Genomic DNA, 16,498 nt, shown 5'->3' with positions numbered 1-16,498 from the left:
TTTCTTGACCTAATAAAGGGCGTGGATGGCTAACATTACATTAAATAGTAAGAGACTGAATGCTTTCACTATCAGATCAGGCACAAGGCAAGTGCGTCTCGCCACTCCTATCAGCATCATACGGGAGTGCTAACTAGTCCAAAGAGGCAAAGCAAAAGAAATAAAAGGCATACAGATAGAAAGAAAGACGTAAAGTGTCTCACTCTGCAGATGACATTATTATGTACATCAGTGGTTCTCAGCCAGAGAGATCTTGCCCCGCAAGATTCATTTGACAATGTCTGGACCCATTTTTGGTTGTCACAACTGGGGTTGGGGTTTATGATACTGCCTCCAGAGAACAGAGGCCAAGGATGCCCTAAACATTTTACATGCACATGACAAAGCTACCCTCTCCCACCACTCCAACAAAGAATTATGTGGCCCCAAATGTAAGCGGGTCTGAGATTGGGAAGCCCTGGTCTGCACAGAAATTCCCAAGACAACTAAGTCAAAGCTCCTAGAACTAAGCGAGTTCAGCAAGCCGGAGAATAAAAGGTCAATATATAAATATCAATTGTGTTTCCACACACTAGTGTAAAAAAAAGAATTTATACTGTTAATTTATGACCTGTGTTCTCACTCTGTCATATTCACTCTGCTACGTGAATATGGGATGTGGTTAAAAACAACTCGCACTTAAAGTGACAGGCGCTTTATTTATGTTTTCTCATTTTCATCTTCTGAATTTTACCGATGAATAAATAGATTTTGTAAAAAATCTTCTTCAAGTCATACTATTCATTAAGGTTAAGCCAAGCTTTGAAATGAGGCATCTTCAGACAAGACATCTCCCAATCTTTATTTTGTAATAATGCCTGCAATGTCAAAATCTACTCCAACAAATTCACAGTTTAGAAAATGGTTTGTAAGCTCTTTAACTCCAAAATGTTTTATTCATTATTACTAAAAAATTAGTAAATTAATCTTAACCAAATTTCTTACTTAAGGTGCTTTGTCTTCAATGTCAAATTTTAAAATAATGCTTTTTCATGTAATTATACTAGGGTTTATTCAAATCCCATCTACAAAACACGTAAACAATTCACACTTTATTTTCTACCTGTTCTTTCTTGAAAAAGATCTGGTCGAAGTAAAGCCAGTGTCTTTTCTAATTTCATGCCTTTCGTTTTTTTAAAATCAGGGAAGAAGAGATCCATGAACTTAGAAACATCAGCTACATCCTCTTCAACATCACAAAACTGAGATACGTGTTGTCTTTCCAGATATTCTTGTAAACTGTTGAAATCCAAGATATAAGTATTATAATCTGAAGTTTAATAACTGTGCCAACAAACTAATCTGATAGTATGTTCAAAAATTACTTGAAGTTGAGTATAACAAATAAACATTGAATTTCATGTAAGGATAAATTGTATGTCCCTATAATATCCAAGAATATATTTAATTCAACGTTTCATTGAACTACTCCAAAAACTAGTTGCATGATATCATCTTTGCTTGACTTTATGAGAGAATAAACAAAGACTAAGATAAAATACGTTACGTTTTTAGGGGAAAATTTTTTTCTTTCCTTTATGTAGAGCTTTCCAGAGGGTTTTTCTCCCCCTGTCTCTTTTTTCTTTTAATTTTGTCTTTGAACTAAGGGTTATTCAGAAGGACATTTCCAAATATACATTTTTGGTCAACTTTTTATGGTTTATTTCCTATTTCACTAGATTATAATCAGCAAATGTGTGTTGGAAGTTTTGAATTAAAAATTTTGCTACGATTTTCTTTGTGAACAGAGAAAATTTATTTGTGATGTGTAAGGCTGTATATAAATTTATTTTTTATATATTGTAGATCATTTGATTATACATTCTTTATGAACTATGTATATTTCATTTCGCTATGTCCTTGCTTATTTTTATCTGCTAACAGGTATTTTTATCAAGTTCTTATTTTTTGAATACTTTTATCTTTATATACTTAACTGGGTACAGAACTCTTCGTTGGTGAGTTTTTATTTCGATTCGATACTTTAAATATTTCACTCCACTTTCTTCTTACCTGTATGATTTCTTTTTTTTTTTTTTTTTTTTTTTTTTTTTTTTTTTTCGTGACCGGCACTCAGCCAGGGAGTGCACCAGTCATTCTTATATAGGATCCGAACCCGCGGCGGGAGCGTGCCGCGCTCCCAGCGCAGCACTCTACCAAGTGCGCCACGGGCTCGGCCTTACCTGTATGATTTCTGATGTGAATTCCAGTGTAATTCTTTTCCTATTCTATAGAAAAGCTTGTTTTCTATGCTTCTTTCAAGATTTCCCCGTTGTGTTTGTTTTTCTCCAGTTTAAATATAATATGTGTAAGTGTAAGTTTTTGGTATTTAGCCTTCTTGATGTTCTCTGAGCTTCCTGGATCAGTGGGTTGGTGTCTGTCATTAGTTGTGGAAAATCCTCAGCCATTATAATTTCAACTATTTCTTCTGTTTTTTTTTTTTTTTTTCTCTCTCTCTCTTTTTTTCTTCTGGTATTCGCATTATGCATATGTTACACCTTCATTATTGTCCCACAGTTCTTGGAGATTCTTTTTTCATTCTTTTTTCTCTGCATTTCAGTTGGAGCATAATTTTTCTGTTACCATACCTTCATAAATGTTGCCTTCTACACTATGCCCTTTTTTAAAATCAAGTTTAGCTCTTTTAATGATCAATTTTAATTCATTATTTTTCCTGTTTTCTTGTCATCCCTTTATTTTCCCTTTGTTCTTGTAAACAGAACATAGAGGAGTAAAGCTGTTTATTTTGAAAAAATTTAATTTGACAGAGAAGTTGCAAAGAGTCCAACAATGATCTGCCATGTATGCCCCTCATCTAGATTCTCCAGCTGTTCTTTGTCACATTTGTTCTCTCTCCCTCTCTCTCTTCTGCTCTCATCCCCTTGTTCACCTGTGTGTGCATATGAGTGTGTGTGTGTGTGTGTGTGTGTGTGTGTGTATTTTAACCATTCACCTTTAAACGCTCCAGGGAATTTTACACTGATATAAAACTATTATCTCATAAACAGTCCATATACAAATTTCATCAATTTTCTAATAATTTCCTATTTATAGTTTTTTTTTTTTCTAATCCTGAATCATACATGTAATTGTCCTATCTCCTTAGTCTCCTTTAATCTCTAAGAATGCCTCAGTCTTTTTGGTCTTTCATGATATTGTTGATACTGTGTTTTTGAAGAGTCCACACCAGCTGCTTGGTAAACTGCCCCTCATTTTGGATAGTTTCAAACTATTGGATGGCCCAGTAGTTTCCTATTACATTCAAGTTATGTATTTTTGGTAGGAATACTGCCTAAGTGATCCCATGCCCATCTTGGTCCATCACAACAGGAGGTCATGATGTTGGTTTTTCCCATTAGTCATGATATTTATGGGGTTATGGTGGTATCCCCAAGTTTTCTCCACTAAAATCTACAATTTCCCCTTCACAATCATTAAGTAATCTGTGAAGACATGATATGAAACTGTGTACATATTTTTCACACAATGTGGGTTTAGCACCCCTAAATGATTCTTGTCTGTATCACTAAGGTTTTTAATTTAGTTCATTTTTTTTTTACCTTAACCTGGTAGTCTCTATATTTAATGGAAGAATTAATCTATTCATATTTAGAATAATAAGCATACTCTTGACTTTAATTCTTCCGTTTTACTTTATACATGCTAGTTATTTTAAATTGTGGTTACTTGTTTTTCCCCCTTATTTTGCTGTTCTGAGCAAGTTGCTACTCCTTTCATGTTTTCTTCTTGTTGTTGTGGAAGTCCCACTCTACCTGTTTCCCACCTGTCACCTGCTCTCATTGTCAAGCATATATGTTGCAAATATTTCTTGCATTCTGGCACACTAATTCCCAATTTAACATCTCATCTATGCACCCTTCTGCATAAACAAAAACCTTACACGACTCAGTCACCGTCTTCACCTCAACTTTCCTCTCCCCTCTCTGAGTCCTCCAAACCATTTTGCTGCACACACCCAGCACCTGCTAGGTTTTGTTCAGATAATTTAGAATATACCAGAATTTCCTTCTATTTCAAGAGTCCTTCATTTGCTGTTATATTACATAACACAAAATTATGTGATGTGTGTGTGTGTGTGTGTGTGTGTGTGTGTGTATCGACAGATTTCAAGGTTCACTGATAATGTGTATTTTTTGTGTCTTTCCTTTCCTGTCATATTTTTTTGTTTGGTTGAGTCTTTCCTCAAACATTTTCCAGAGAAGGGGTATATAGGTGATATATTCCTAAGCATGTCTGCGCTCAGTAAATAATGCAGGGGTTGTAATCTTTTTCTCTTGACAGGAGTCTCGTGAGGAGTCCCGTGCCAGTCAGGTGTTTCTCCCTTGTAAGTAACTTATTCTCAGGTGTTGCCAAGTGTGGAGTTGGTGAGATGGAGCCACATCGAGTGCAAGGGGAAATTTTAAACCAATAATAAATCCAACTAAATGTCAGACTGCTTTTTAACATTACCACGCACCAACAATTCTAAACAACGTTAGCAATAAAATACTCTGCGAAAAAATTTTCGTTCATCTACATTCTAAATAATTCCTGTGGTTAGTGTTGAATTTTAATAACATATGTATGCTTCGAGTTCACACATCTTTATTACTTGTCCCTGAATAAACAATGTACTCTACAAGGTACACTACATGAAAGAATAAGTTCCAAAACAACGAAGCGAGTGGCAGTATGGTAATTTCTGGGAATTTACTGTGAAATGGGAATTTTATATATCTCTGTCTATTAAACATAACTACAAAGCAAAAATCAATTTTGAGAACATCACTAACAAATCCTCAAAAATTAAAGCTTTTTAAGAACAAAAACTGCACTTCATTTCTGTGATAGACTTATATAGATATAGATGTTCTTTTCTTTATAAAAAGCACATTAATATAATTAAATAGTACTCATCTATCAATTTTTTCATTTTGGATATCGTAATATTTACTTATGTTTTTTACTCATGTTTATACATATATACAAAAATCCATAAAAGACCATTTTCACTGTCCACATTTCTCTTCTGGTATTATTATTTACCTTATTCAATGATTAGTACTTTAAAATAATTTGTCATTTAGAGGAGGGGATGTTAGGAAAATTACCTAGTGCGGGTTTCAAACATATTCATTGTACCACTGCCCCCTTGTTCTGTCTGGAAACAGTATGTAGTGTTTCCTCCTAGTATATTCCTGCATTTGTGGGTTTTTTGCATCGATCAAACCTGGACCACATGAGGCCTTGCAATTGACACACCCACATGTTTCTTCATTCCAGGGAAAATTTTTTTCCTATTATTTGTTGAATTATAGCTTGTCCATTTGTTCTTTCTTTTCCATATGGAATTCTTCTGATAAGCACATTGGTCCCCCCCAGTATATTCTCCCAATTAATTATCTCTTTCCCCTTGATGTCTTTCTCATATATTTTTCTGTACTTTGAGCTACTTCTTGCATTTGATTTTCAAGTAATTAATCAACTTGAACTCAAACAACTATCACGCCCTTAATTTCTCCACCTAACTTACAGTTCAAATTACAATTTTTATAATTCAAATTTGAAAGTTTTTTTTAACTATGTACGTGTAGCATTTATATCTCAAGCACTATTATTATTATTATTATTATTATTATTATTATTATTATTATTATTATTATTATTATTTTATTTGGGGATGTTTCTGTCTCCTAAGCAGTTCTTTTTCACTGTGTTTGTGTTGTGATTTTTGGGTAAATCTTTCTTCCTCTGGCTGCTAGGCTCCCTTGGGTGGGTAGTGGCTTTTCTTTGTTGGCTCACTGGGGCTTACGTCTGGTTTTTTGTGTTAAGCGGTGTAAACGCTGCTGCAGTTGGAAGGCAAGGTCCCTCCAGGCTACAAGCTTGTGCTGTAGACGTCAGCAAGCCATTGTTCTCCTGCAGAAACAATTAGAAAAAGCCCCGAGAGCTGGACTTCAAGGGCAGGGAGTTTAGAAATCCTACTCCACTCCATCTTGGCCTTTCAGGAGTCAGGAAGACCCAGTGAAGTCTGCAAGAGGTCCCTTGGGAACCACAAGTCTGTGTTTGTTGTTCCCAAGTTCTGAGGTTGTCTCCCGGTTCTTGCCTCCCAAGTTTAAACTCAGGCACTGCCCAAGCTCTCGGCAGAGAAAACACCACACCGTCCTAGGCTGGGGTCTAAACAAAGCTCCAGGCCTTACCTCCCACCAGCTGCTTATTGGTGCAGGTTCCTTTTGATTTTGGAGAGGCAAGAGAGTTCTGGAGATAGGAGCAGAGAGTCAGGGTACAGAATTCAGACTGCTTTGATCCCAGAAACACATTTAAAAATTATTTTAAGAATTGTATCTATTACCTTTAGTTTACATGAGAATTTCACAGAAGAAAAAAACAGCCTTCTATAACTAGACACATACAGGGAATAAGAGAGAGGTTACCAAGAATAAAATACAGTTGTCTCTTGGTATCTGTGTGGGACTGGATAAAAAAGTCCACAGATGCTTACGTTCCTTAATGGCATAGTATTTGCAGATAACCTATGCACATCCTCCCATATACATTAGAATATCCCTAGATTACTTATAGTACTTAATACAATGTAAATGCTATATAAATAGTTGTTATGCTGTATTTTAAATTTTATTTTATTTCTTATTATTGTATTGTTGTTGTTGTTGTTGTTGTTGTTTCTGAGTATTTTTGATTTGTATTTGGTTGTGGAACACCTGGCTGTGGAGGACCAATCGTCGGCAACTTCTATGGACGGAGAAATACAAGGTATTATAGTTTTTCCTCTTATGGGTAGAAAATGTCATCTTTACTCAGTCATAAAGGTATAAACCTGAAAGCCACCTCAGAGATTATCTAATTCTTCCCTGTCTTTGTACGTCCAGGGCTTGGCACATAGTGGGACTTGAATGAATATGGGGTGAATGGATGGATGTGAATAAGTGAGCCAGAACGAGTGAATAAGTGAGCCAAGAGGTCACCTGCAAGTGCTTGTGTGACTCTGGGCAAAGCAGCTAAGGGAGCCTGCCTTCCTCATCTGCAGAATGACCAGAAAGCAAAGACAAATGACGTTGTCTTTTGACTTATTAATCACAGGCTGAGTAAGAGTCAGACATGTAAACAGAAAATAAATAATGTGGCAAACAGCAATCCTGAAGGAATATGGAAGGTGCATGAGAAGGTGGGTGCCTGTGCCATTTCCCTGGACCTCACCTGGTCCTCCCCTGCTCCTCCTGGCCAGCCACCAGAGCGGGCAGGCCATCACTGACATGGAGAAATTGTTCCCAGGCCATGTAAATTCACATACTGTGAGTGTTTCTCTGCAGAAATAACCAATCCGACAAAGCCCTGGGCTCTGCTGCCCTGGACACAGCCCACATCCTCAGACAGGACCACCGATCACTCCCAGTCTAACTGCTTTGATTCTAACTTCCCTTCTGCCTCCGCCTCCACCCCACCACCCAGAGAGAAGGGTGAGCGGGCTCTGAGATGGTGGAGAGGAAGCAGTTAGAGGAAAGGGAACAGATGTGTAAAAGCCCATGAGAGTCTTTGTCTTGCATCCTCCAGGTTCTGGGTCTACTTAAAAGACAACAGACGAAAGTGGCAGCACCTATCAGGTCCACACTCCAGAACGAGCACAGGCAGAACCAGCAAGACCAGAGCACGTGTCACGCCATCCCATGCAGCCTCGCGTGGTCACTGCGCCGAATAAACATGGGCCGAAGGCAAATGGGGCCTCTAAGTTCAGAAAGAAAATACTGCAGACTCTGCCAAGCAAGGTCCGCACGTCTTGTTCCACCCCGACCCTGACAGTGAACGGGCCTAACTTGCTCATGTGGCTGTGGGTGTTAAGCAACTGGAGTTAACAGCTCCTTGAAGTTGGACGTCTGGAGACGTCACAACAGAACCAGTGGAATACCAGTCGCATTGATGAGTGTTTTACAGAACACTTTTAGTTTTTTGAATAGCTCACAAATTCTGGTGTAAAATCTATCTTTTTAAGCCCAGTAAAGCCCATGCCAACCTTCCCTCTGTCCGCTCATTACCATGTTCTCTTAGAACCCTGAAAGTAACTACTACTGTCACAAGCCCTTGGTCACCAGTTGGTTTACCTTAGGAATCCCTCTATTCTGCTTAAATTAATGATATTGGGACTAATGGTACTAGGTTGTCCCGCTACCTACAGAGCAGGACATAGCAAGGAACCAGCAGATGCAGCTAGTCAAGAAAAGCCACTAATTCATTGATAAGAAAGCAAAGAACTTCCTGGAGATTCTCAGCCAGAAAATACAATGGAGACGTGCTGCCCAGCAGGGGGAGACACACCCCGTGAAGCCTCAGGACCCAGAAACTAGACATGTTCTCCTCACCCAACTTCCTTTCAGGCACAGCCCTGACAACTGCTATGCTAAGCTCTGTATTCCTTGAGTCTTCTGAGGACTAAAAGGCACAAATGACAGCACCTAAAACCAATATTCTGTAAATGACTTATGCTCGCTTTCACATATTTTAAAACCCACTAACACAAACATACGACCTTTTTGTTCTCAGCAATTTATGATCACTACCTGTGTTACACACGAGAGCATGTTTGATGTTTTTAAGGCACAGGGAAGGCGGAAGAGGAATATGGGCATGTGGGAGAGGAGACTGGATTGGGAGGGATTATGCATGTTCCCAACATGCCCCTCAGGCCCCAGGCCGTGGTGCCAGACCGGTGTGCCCAGCTTTAGAAAGGCAAGCAGAGAAGATTCTTCCCTTTCTAAAGCTCTTGAAAAACTTTCAGGGAAAACCCAGCTTTTCTGAATATACAGCACTGGAAGAAATACTTGTGGCTTCAAGATGAAACATTTGTCCTCTGGTGTGAAGACGTTTGGGCATTACGCTTCATAGCCTGACAACACATCGTAAGAGGTAAAGTTCTTGGTCATGAGGTACCTGTCCCATTTCTTCCTCGTCACTCTGGGTGGGGGCTTGGCTTCCACCTCAGGCTGATCCTCAGAGGGTTCTTTAGGTTCACTTTCAGGCCGAAGTTCTTCCCAGGATTCCTGCTCTTGACTTCCATGAGATATAACTAGAACATAGCTTAGGCCAGTTGTCATAAAAGAAAGGAACTCTTCAAAGTCAGGCTACAAAATAAAATGAAAAACTGCTCACTTCAAGCTCCTGAAATGCATAGACTGAAATGGTGGCTACTACCCAGGTCTAGCAAAATCTTCTCCTTCACCACCACTGCACAGGGGAATTGCATCTTTATAAACCTGCTGTTAACAGATACATTTTTGAGGGATAGACATTCACAGCTAGCAGGAATTGATCTTAAAGACAGTCTAACAAGTATTCTCAAACTCTAGGATGCTCCCAAGTCATCTGGAGGTCTTGTTAAAACAGATTTTTGGATCCTAATCCCAGAGCTTCTGATTCAGCAGGTTTAGGGTGGGGCCCAGGAACAGGATTTTGTCACAAGTTCCCAGCTATTGCTGGTGCAGATGCTCCAACCCTTTCCTTTCACACAGGTGGAATCTGGGGCCAAGAGTGACGGTTTGAGTGGTGCAGGGATTCCACAAAGCACTATCTGGTAGAACATTCTGTGACAATGAGCTTGTTCCCTGCTCTCTCCAATGCAGTAGCCACGTGTGGCTATGGAGCACTTGAAATGTGGCTAGTGCAACTGAGACTCTGAATTTTTAATGTTATTTAGTTTTACTGAATTTAAATTCAAATGGCCACATGTATTTAGTTGGCTACCACATTAGACAGTGCATTTCTAGAAGCTAGGTCTCCCAACCCACAAGCCAGTACACTTGCCAACACACAGAACTGCCTTCAGCCAAGACAGAATCAAAAGAAAATAGCCTGAGAGAAAGGCCTGTAGGTGAAGAAAGAATAAAGCCCTCCTGTGAAGCTTGCAGCAAGGAGCCTTCAACTCAGGATAAAAATCTATAGGAAAAGACTGGATATTTCTTCTAGGGGGATCTTGGCAGATCCTGAGGGGATCTTGGAGGACATAACATAAAGAGGTCTTCACTCCAAAAAAACAGTATAGCTGCCACTGTTTCTACTGGAGATTTCTTCAGAGCCACAATCACCTGTCAGGACACCAACTGGGACACCTGGAGCTTATTTAGTTGGCCAGACTTACTCATTTGCTTGCCTGTAATGAAGATCTAAATCTTATGGGAATACACTATGTGTGTGTGTGTGTGTGTGTGTGTGTGTGTGTGTGTGTGTGTGTGTGTATATATATTTTTTTTTTAACTTTCTTACCTGGTCTTCCATTGCACTATAGAAGTCCCTAACTTGTTCTTCAGTGAGCACTGTCTTATCCTCTGTTGCTATGACAAATCCTGCATTGGTGATCTTCAATTAGAGAACAAAGTCAGATCCAGATGTGTCATGGGATCACAGGTAAAACAACTAAAGGATTTTTTTTTTCCCCTAAGCTTGACAAACCATACAGCTTTGAATGCATTTCATGTAAAAACCTCAGCAAAACTCATAGGACACTAGCTTTGAGGCAGCTCAAAAACATGCAAAGACCATTTTCGTGCCCCCTATATATATATTCGAGTGTTGAAGGCTTGACCAGAGACTCTGAAATATTTCTTATTAAAGTGAATTGACTCAAAACGTGAAAAAAAAAAACAAAAACTTAATTCCTTGGGAAAATATCATAGCTTTTTGAATCATTAATAAAGATAAACATATAAGCACCTCTTAACCATCTATTTTCAAAATCGTTTTAGCTTTTTTTAAGCATTAATTTGTGAACCTTTAACTCATAATCTAGTACAATTTACTCTCATAGCAACCAAAATGTTCCAATTATTAGGAAGTATAGAATTTAAAATTTAACCATGTTTTACTTGTTTTAATGATAATTTAATTTAATGACAAAACTTGCCACTCAAGTGCAGTAAAATGTAACAAAAATAAGTTTAGAGGCAAACTATGGCAAGCCCAATGAGGTACTAAACAATTAAATAAAACTGGAACCTGGGTTCAAAGCAACTCAGTAATTATACTGAACGATACGAGTAATGTAGCTCCATTTGCTCTAGGAGTCTCCAGCACCAGGCACATGTTGCTTCTGTTATAAAAGTGAACATTCTGCTGATTCACTGGTTTGGTTGATGTCGCAGAGCATCCCTTCCACCTCAGCGCCCCTCTTCTAACTAGCATTCCAATCTGAACCACTTCTAAAACCCCACATCGCGTCTTTGCTAAGTTACATGGTGCCTGACAACAGAAAATAAAATCTAAGCAACATTTAAACTGGATAACTTCTCCTTTACTATAGTTTTAAAAATGCAGTGTGTTCATTTTCTTCTTATTCAAAACATTCCTTATTTTCTTTCTGTCCTGTTGTGTATCCTTTTACTGTATTCCAGAGAGGTGAGGTCTTTAGTAGACATTCATTATGCCTGTGAAATGTTGTTTATTAAAAAAATTAAAAGGAACTGATCGTTAAGAGCATTGACTTAACTAAAAGAACTATGTAATTTTGAGGACTTTCACCACAGTGGCTATTAAAACGTACTCTACTAAGGAACAGTAAATGGTTTGTATGTGATTTTACTTTTAAAACACTTTATATAGTATAAGGCTCTATGTGAGGGATGGGGGACAGTTTGGTGCCCCTCCCCACACCCACATACACACCAGAATCTGGGGGGAAAGGCTATTCTGAGACTGATACTAATTAAATCCACCTATAATTGGAAGAGATAGCATATGTCCTGTGGATTTAACCAGTGCTAATGCTGCTACAGCTAAAGAACAAATGCACTATGGGAAATTCATCAAGAGAGCTCCACCCCCTCCTGGCACAGCTCCCCCTGTGATCTCCTCTATTGACCGTGCCGTATTCTCTCAAATTTCAATATAATTTTTTTGTTTCAACACAAAGTCATTTTTCAGGGGTCACCAAACTATAGCCTGCAGTCAAAATCTGGCTGACCACCTGTTTTTGTCAAATAAAGTTCATTGGAACACAGCCACTGCCACTCAGGTACATGTGGTTTACTGCCACCTTCTCCCTAGGACGGCAGAGTTGTGGTTGTCCAAGAGCACATGCCAAGCAAACCTGAAAATAGTTACTATGTGACCCTTTACAAGAAAGGTTTGCTGACGTCTGAATTAGAGTGTAATTTTCCTCTATTAAAAAAAAATAAGGTTTCTTTTGGCTCTAAAGCAAAATGCTTCCTTAGAAGGACCATACATTTGTAACAACATACAAAGAATAAAGCAAGCAAATGTAAGTTTAAATCAAGATTGCATTGTTGATAATTAAACAAGAATATCTGTTACAGTCCAATATAATAACTGTGATTTTTGCTATTTATGTAGGATACTGGTAGAGCAGGGTTATTTAAACAAGGATGCATGAATAGACGGAGCCATTGTAAAGATATAAAATGCTCAAAGCCTTTAGAGGTGCCCAGCACCTGTAGTTCCTCATGTTCCATTTTACTCTAAATGATAAGCTCGTCTCCAAATTAACAACTGAGGGGCTGTTATTTTGCAATGAATTTAAAGTATTGCTGTCAAATATACTTACGTTTTCTTTAATTTCTAGAGCTTTTCTCACGGCATCAGGTTTGATGATAGCGATACTGTATTGTTCCTCTAGAAAAAAATGAATTTGATTTTCTTGCCACAAATTCTGCAGAATTAAGGATCTGGCAATTAGAAATGTAAATTCCACATCTCCAGTGATTTTTTGACCATTGATAGCTTTGTATCTTATTATGGCATTTCAACTACCAAAGAATTTCTACTTAGGATCAAAGTGTAGTTCCTATATTTCCACTCAGGGGAAACATTCTGAACAGTTTTTAATCAAGAAGAAGAAAAAAAAAAAAAAAAGAGTAGGTAAGCACTGGTGGTTTGAATGCAATTGATATGCACTGGAATCACACCCATGATCCATCTAACTCAGTGTCACCGGTGAGCGAGGTTTCAAATGTGTATTAAGCAAGTAAACATGACAAGCTGACAGATTTACCATCTATGACCGTGTCTGCATTCTTAGGTTGAGCTCTTAGTGCAATCCAGCTCACTGATTGTGGCTGTTTGCCTTCACTCCCTCTGGAGAATGAACCTGGACGCGTGCACGCACACATGCATACGCAGCTAATCCAGTTAAGGCATAACATCATTAACAGCAAAGCAAACCAAGAGTGTGAATCATCAAAGAAAGTATTTCCACAAGTTTGTGGAAGATGTTAAGGATGAAATAGGAAGCTGCTGTCCAGATTAGTCACAGGAGACAGGAGCTGGGTAACCTCTGAAAGGCTCTAGACCCAGAGACCACAGGAAAGGCAGAGGGAGCAAAAGAGGTTGTCTTTCGATAGCTGAGTCTTGCGGGCATGAGTCATCATTTTTATACTGATTAACGCTGATGTTGGCACCAGCTTTTTGCTGCTGCAGATGATGTTGTAATGAACCCCCGTGTACAAAAAAGTCTTGCTGTTACTTTAAATTTCCTTACCAGCACTTTGATAACGGGCATCCCCAGCATCGTCTGAATCTGAGTCTGTTAACAAAATTTCTTGGTACTGTGAAAGAGAAATGCAAGGAAAACAGTTTTGTTTTAATAAATAGTGAAAGAGTTTTCAGAAATTTTGTTTCTGGTAAATATTTATAGCCCAACGAATAGAAGATAAAGTGGAAAAGTGTCTACATTTAAATAACACTACTTTCCCTAGCTTTCCATGGAAATGAAATAAAGAATATTTTTAAATGGTGGGGGTAGAGAGACTATCAGAAATAATGCATTCATACAATCTTAAAAATGGCAAACAAAAACCCTTAAAATTCAAGAACATGAGGGAAAAAAATAAGAAAGATGCAGAGATTAACAAATAAGAAAGCAGTCAACACATAATTGCCATGTGAAAAATCAAAAGAGCATTTTATAAGTTTCCAGATCCATTCCTGACCATTGCTGTTAGTAAATTTGGAACAGAAGGATACCTCCTTAACTTCTAATAAATATCTTTCTCAAACCAATAGTCAGTATCCTATTAAAGAGTAAAATACTAGGAAGGTTCTTAGCTTCCAGGGAAGCTCTGAATATGCTTCTGTGATTCTGTGAACTACCTGGAAGCTTTCATTTTTACATATATACATGCATACATATGCCATATTTACATACACAGTCGTGTGCCTCATAATGATGCTCTGGTCAACGATGGACCCCTTATACCAGAGTGGTGTCAAAAATTCTAATGGAATTGAAAAGTTCCTATCGCCTAGTGATATAGGCATCATAATGTAGTGCAAGACGTTGCTCACGTGTTTGTAGTGATGCTGGCTAGGAGCAAGAGCCTGCACCATACAGAAGGTGTACGGTAGGCAACACCTTCTAGGTTTGTGTACGTACACTCTATGATGTTTACACAAGGATAAAATCACCAAGTGATGCATTTCTCAGAACGTATCCCCGTCTTAAGCAATGCATGCCCGTATACATTTTTTTTCTTGCAAAAGAATGCATCATTTCAGATTCTCCAATGGACTAAAGATCAAAAAAAAAAAAAAGTTTGGAAATCACTACATTGAAAGAATTCACTCCTATTATAATAATCTGACTGTGTATTTGCCAGACCCATGCTGGCCAATAAGGCAGCCATTAACCACATGAGACTACTTGAACACTTGAAATTAGGCTAGCCCAAATTAAGATGTGCTATAAGCGTAAAATACACAGCAAATTTCAAAGGTTTAATATGAAAAAGAATATAAAATACCTTATTTATAAGTTTTATTTTGAACACATTTAAATGAGAACATTTTGAATACATTGGATTAAATAAAATATTGGTAAAATTAATTTTACTTGTTTGTTAATGTTTTTAATGTGAGTACTAGAGAATTTTAAAGTATGTATGTGGCTCACATTGCGGCTTGCATTATATTACTGTTGAACGGGTCTGTGCTGGACGAGGCATTAGATAAGAGCTAAATAACAGAAGTGTCCAACAAAATGGAATGATAGAAAATAAACATAAGATATTGATGAATTTCTTACATAACCACTGTTATTAATTAAAACAGAATGTCATCCTGTGAGAACAGTGAAAACAATAAAAGTAAGAACAAGACAAATGAGACGGAAAACACAGCCACAGAGCAGGGCACACATTTGGCTGCTGCACAGACGGCGGCAATTCGGTGGGTGTGTTTGGGTGTCATTGCGCCTGGCTTCAAGCTCTGGTGTCACCACCTACAAGTTGCCTGTTTTGGAGCAAAGAGCTTGATGTTTCTAAGCCTGGTCATAAGATCACCGGAAGGATTCAATGATGAGACACGTTTGCAAACCTTAGCAAACAGCAAGTCCTCCTGATTGTTAGCTCTTAACAATTTTCAAAAAAGTAAGGGGAAGTGGGAGGCGAGAGGGTGAGAGAGGAAATAGTGAGAGGGAGAGGGCGGGTCCTTGAACAACAAACTTGACAAATTAAAGAAAACATCTCATATGAGAAAAATCACTATTGTAAATGTAAATTTCCCATTCATTTGTCACTTTTCCATCACAATGTTCATTTATTTTTCTTAATGCTCATGAGGTACTGCGCACACTATGGATATTAGCACATTGATGCATATAGTGCAAACTTTTTTTTTCTTTTTCAGTTTGCTCCTTTTCTTCCACATATTAGGGTGTACTTGGAAGTTTTAAATACTAATAAAACCTATCAATCTCTCCTTTTTGGTTTCTTTGTTTCATGTTATGCTTAGAAAGCCTTCCTTGACCTATGACAATATAAATGTTTGCCAATATTTTCTTCTAATACTTTAAATTGTTTTAATATTCAGCCCTTTAATACATCTGGAATTTATGTATGTATATGATATGAGGAAATGATACACCTTTTTTTCTACAAATAGTTAATCCAATATGCCTAAACCTGTTCATTGAATTTTTTATCCTTTCTTGATTTGAGCCAACCTCTTATAGCAAATACGTGTACTAGTCTGAGACTATGCCTTCTCATTGTTTCTATTTTGCAACATGTTTTGGCTAGTACCCCTTGCTTTTTATTTGCTTGTTTGTTTTGTGCGTGTGTGTTTTAAATAACACCAGTCCCTCCTGTTTCCTCTATCCATATATATATATGATCACTTTCCTATGTGGCTTATTTATTATGCTACTATGCGCATTCTTCTTAATTTTAAACTGTTTTATTTCTTATATTATAGGTAACAATAACATTACACAGATAATCTACTACACAAAGGATGTTACCATAAGATTCCTGTTAAAGTGTACTCTTTTTTAATTCATCGATTTATCCCGTTTTTTTTTTTCTTTATCAATAGAGGTAGAACACGTTAAATAATATACCACTCTATGGATTTTTGATAATTTACGACATAAATTGTATACATTTTACATAATCTATTCACTGTAGCTAGGCATTAGGTTGATTCCAAAATTTTAATATAGACAACA

General features: G+C 37.7%; 1 protein-coding gene across 1 annotated transcript in view; it reads right to left on the bottom strand.

Annotated features, from left to right (window-relative positions):
• Nucleotides 1–16,498, bottom strand: part of NME8 (NME/NM23 family member 8) — a 62,553-nt gene that overhangs the window by 30,460 nt on the left and 15,595 nt on the right. Inside the window, exons 6-10 of the mRNA XM_063114702.1 lie at nt 13,535–13,601; nt 12,602–12,669; nt 10,309–10,401; nt 8,980–9,170; nt 1,103–1,278 (exon numbers count right to left, since the gene is read on the bottom strand). Coding sequence (XP_062970772.1) covers nt 1,103–1,278; nt 8,980–9,170; nt 10,309–10,401; nt 12,602–12,669; nt 13,535–13,601 — 595 coding nt within the window. The remainder of the gene's footprint in view (nt 1–1,102; nt 1,279–8,979; nt 9,171–10,308; nt 10,402–12,601; nt 12,670–13,534; nt 13,602–16,498) is intronic.

This window comes from Cynocephalus volans, chromosome 11 (assembly GCF_027409185.1).
Source record: "Cynocephalus volans isolate mCynVol1 chromosome 11, mCynVol1.pri, whole genome shotgun sequence".
In the NCBI taxonomy this organism is placed as follows: domain Eukaryota; kingdom Metazoa; phylum Chordata; class Mammalia; order Dermoptera; family Cynocephalidae; genus Cynocephalus; species Cynocephalus volans.
The sequence above is the reverse complement of the archived record's forward strand: the minus strand, read 5'-3'. Positions and strand labels throughout refer to the sequence as shown.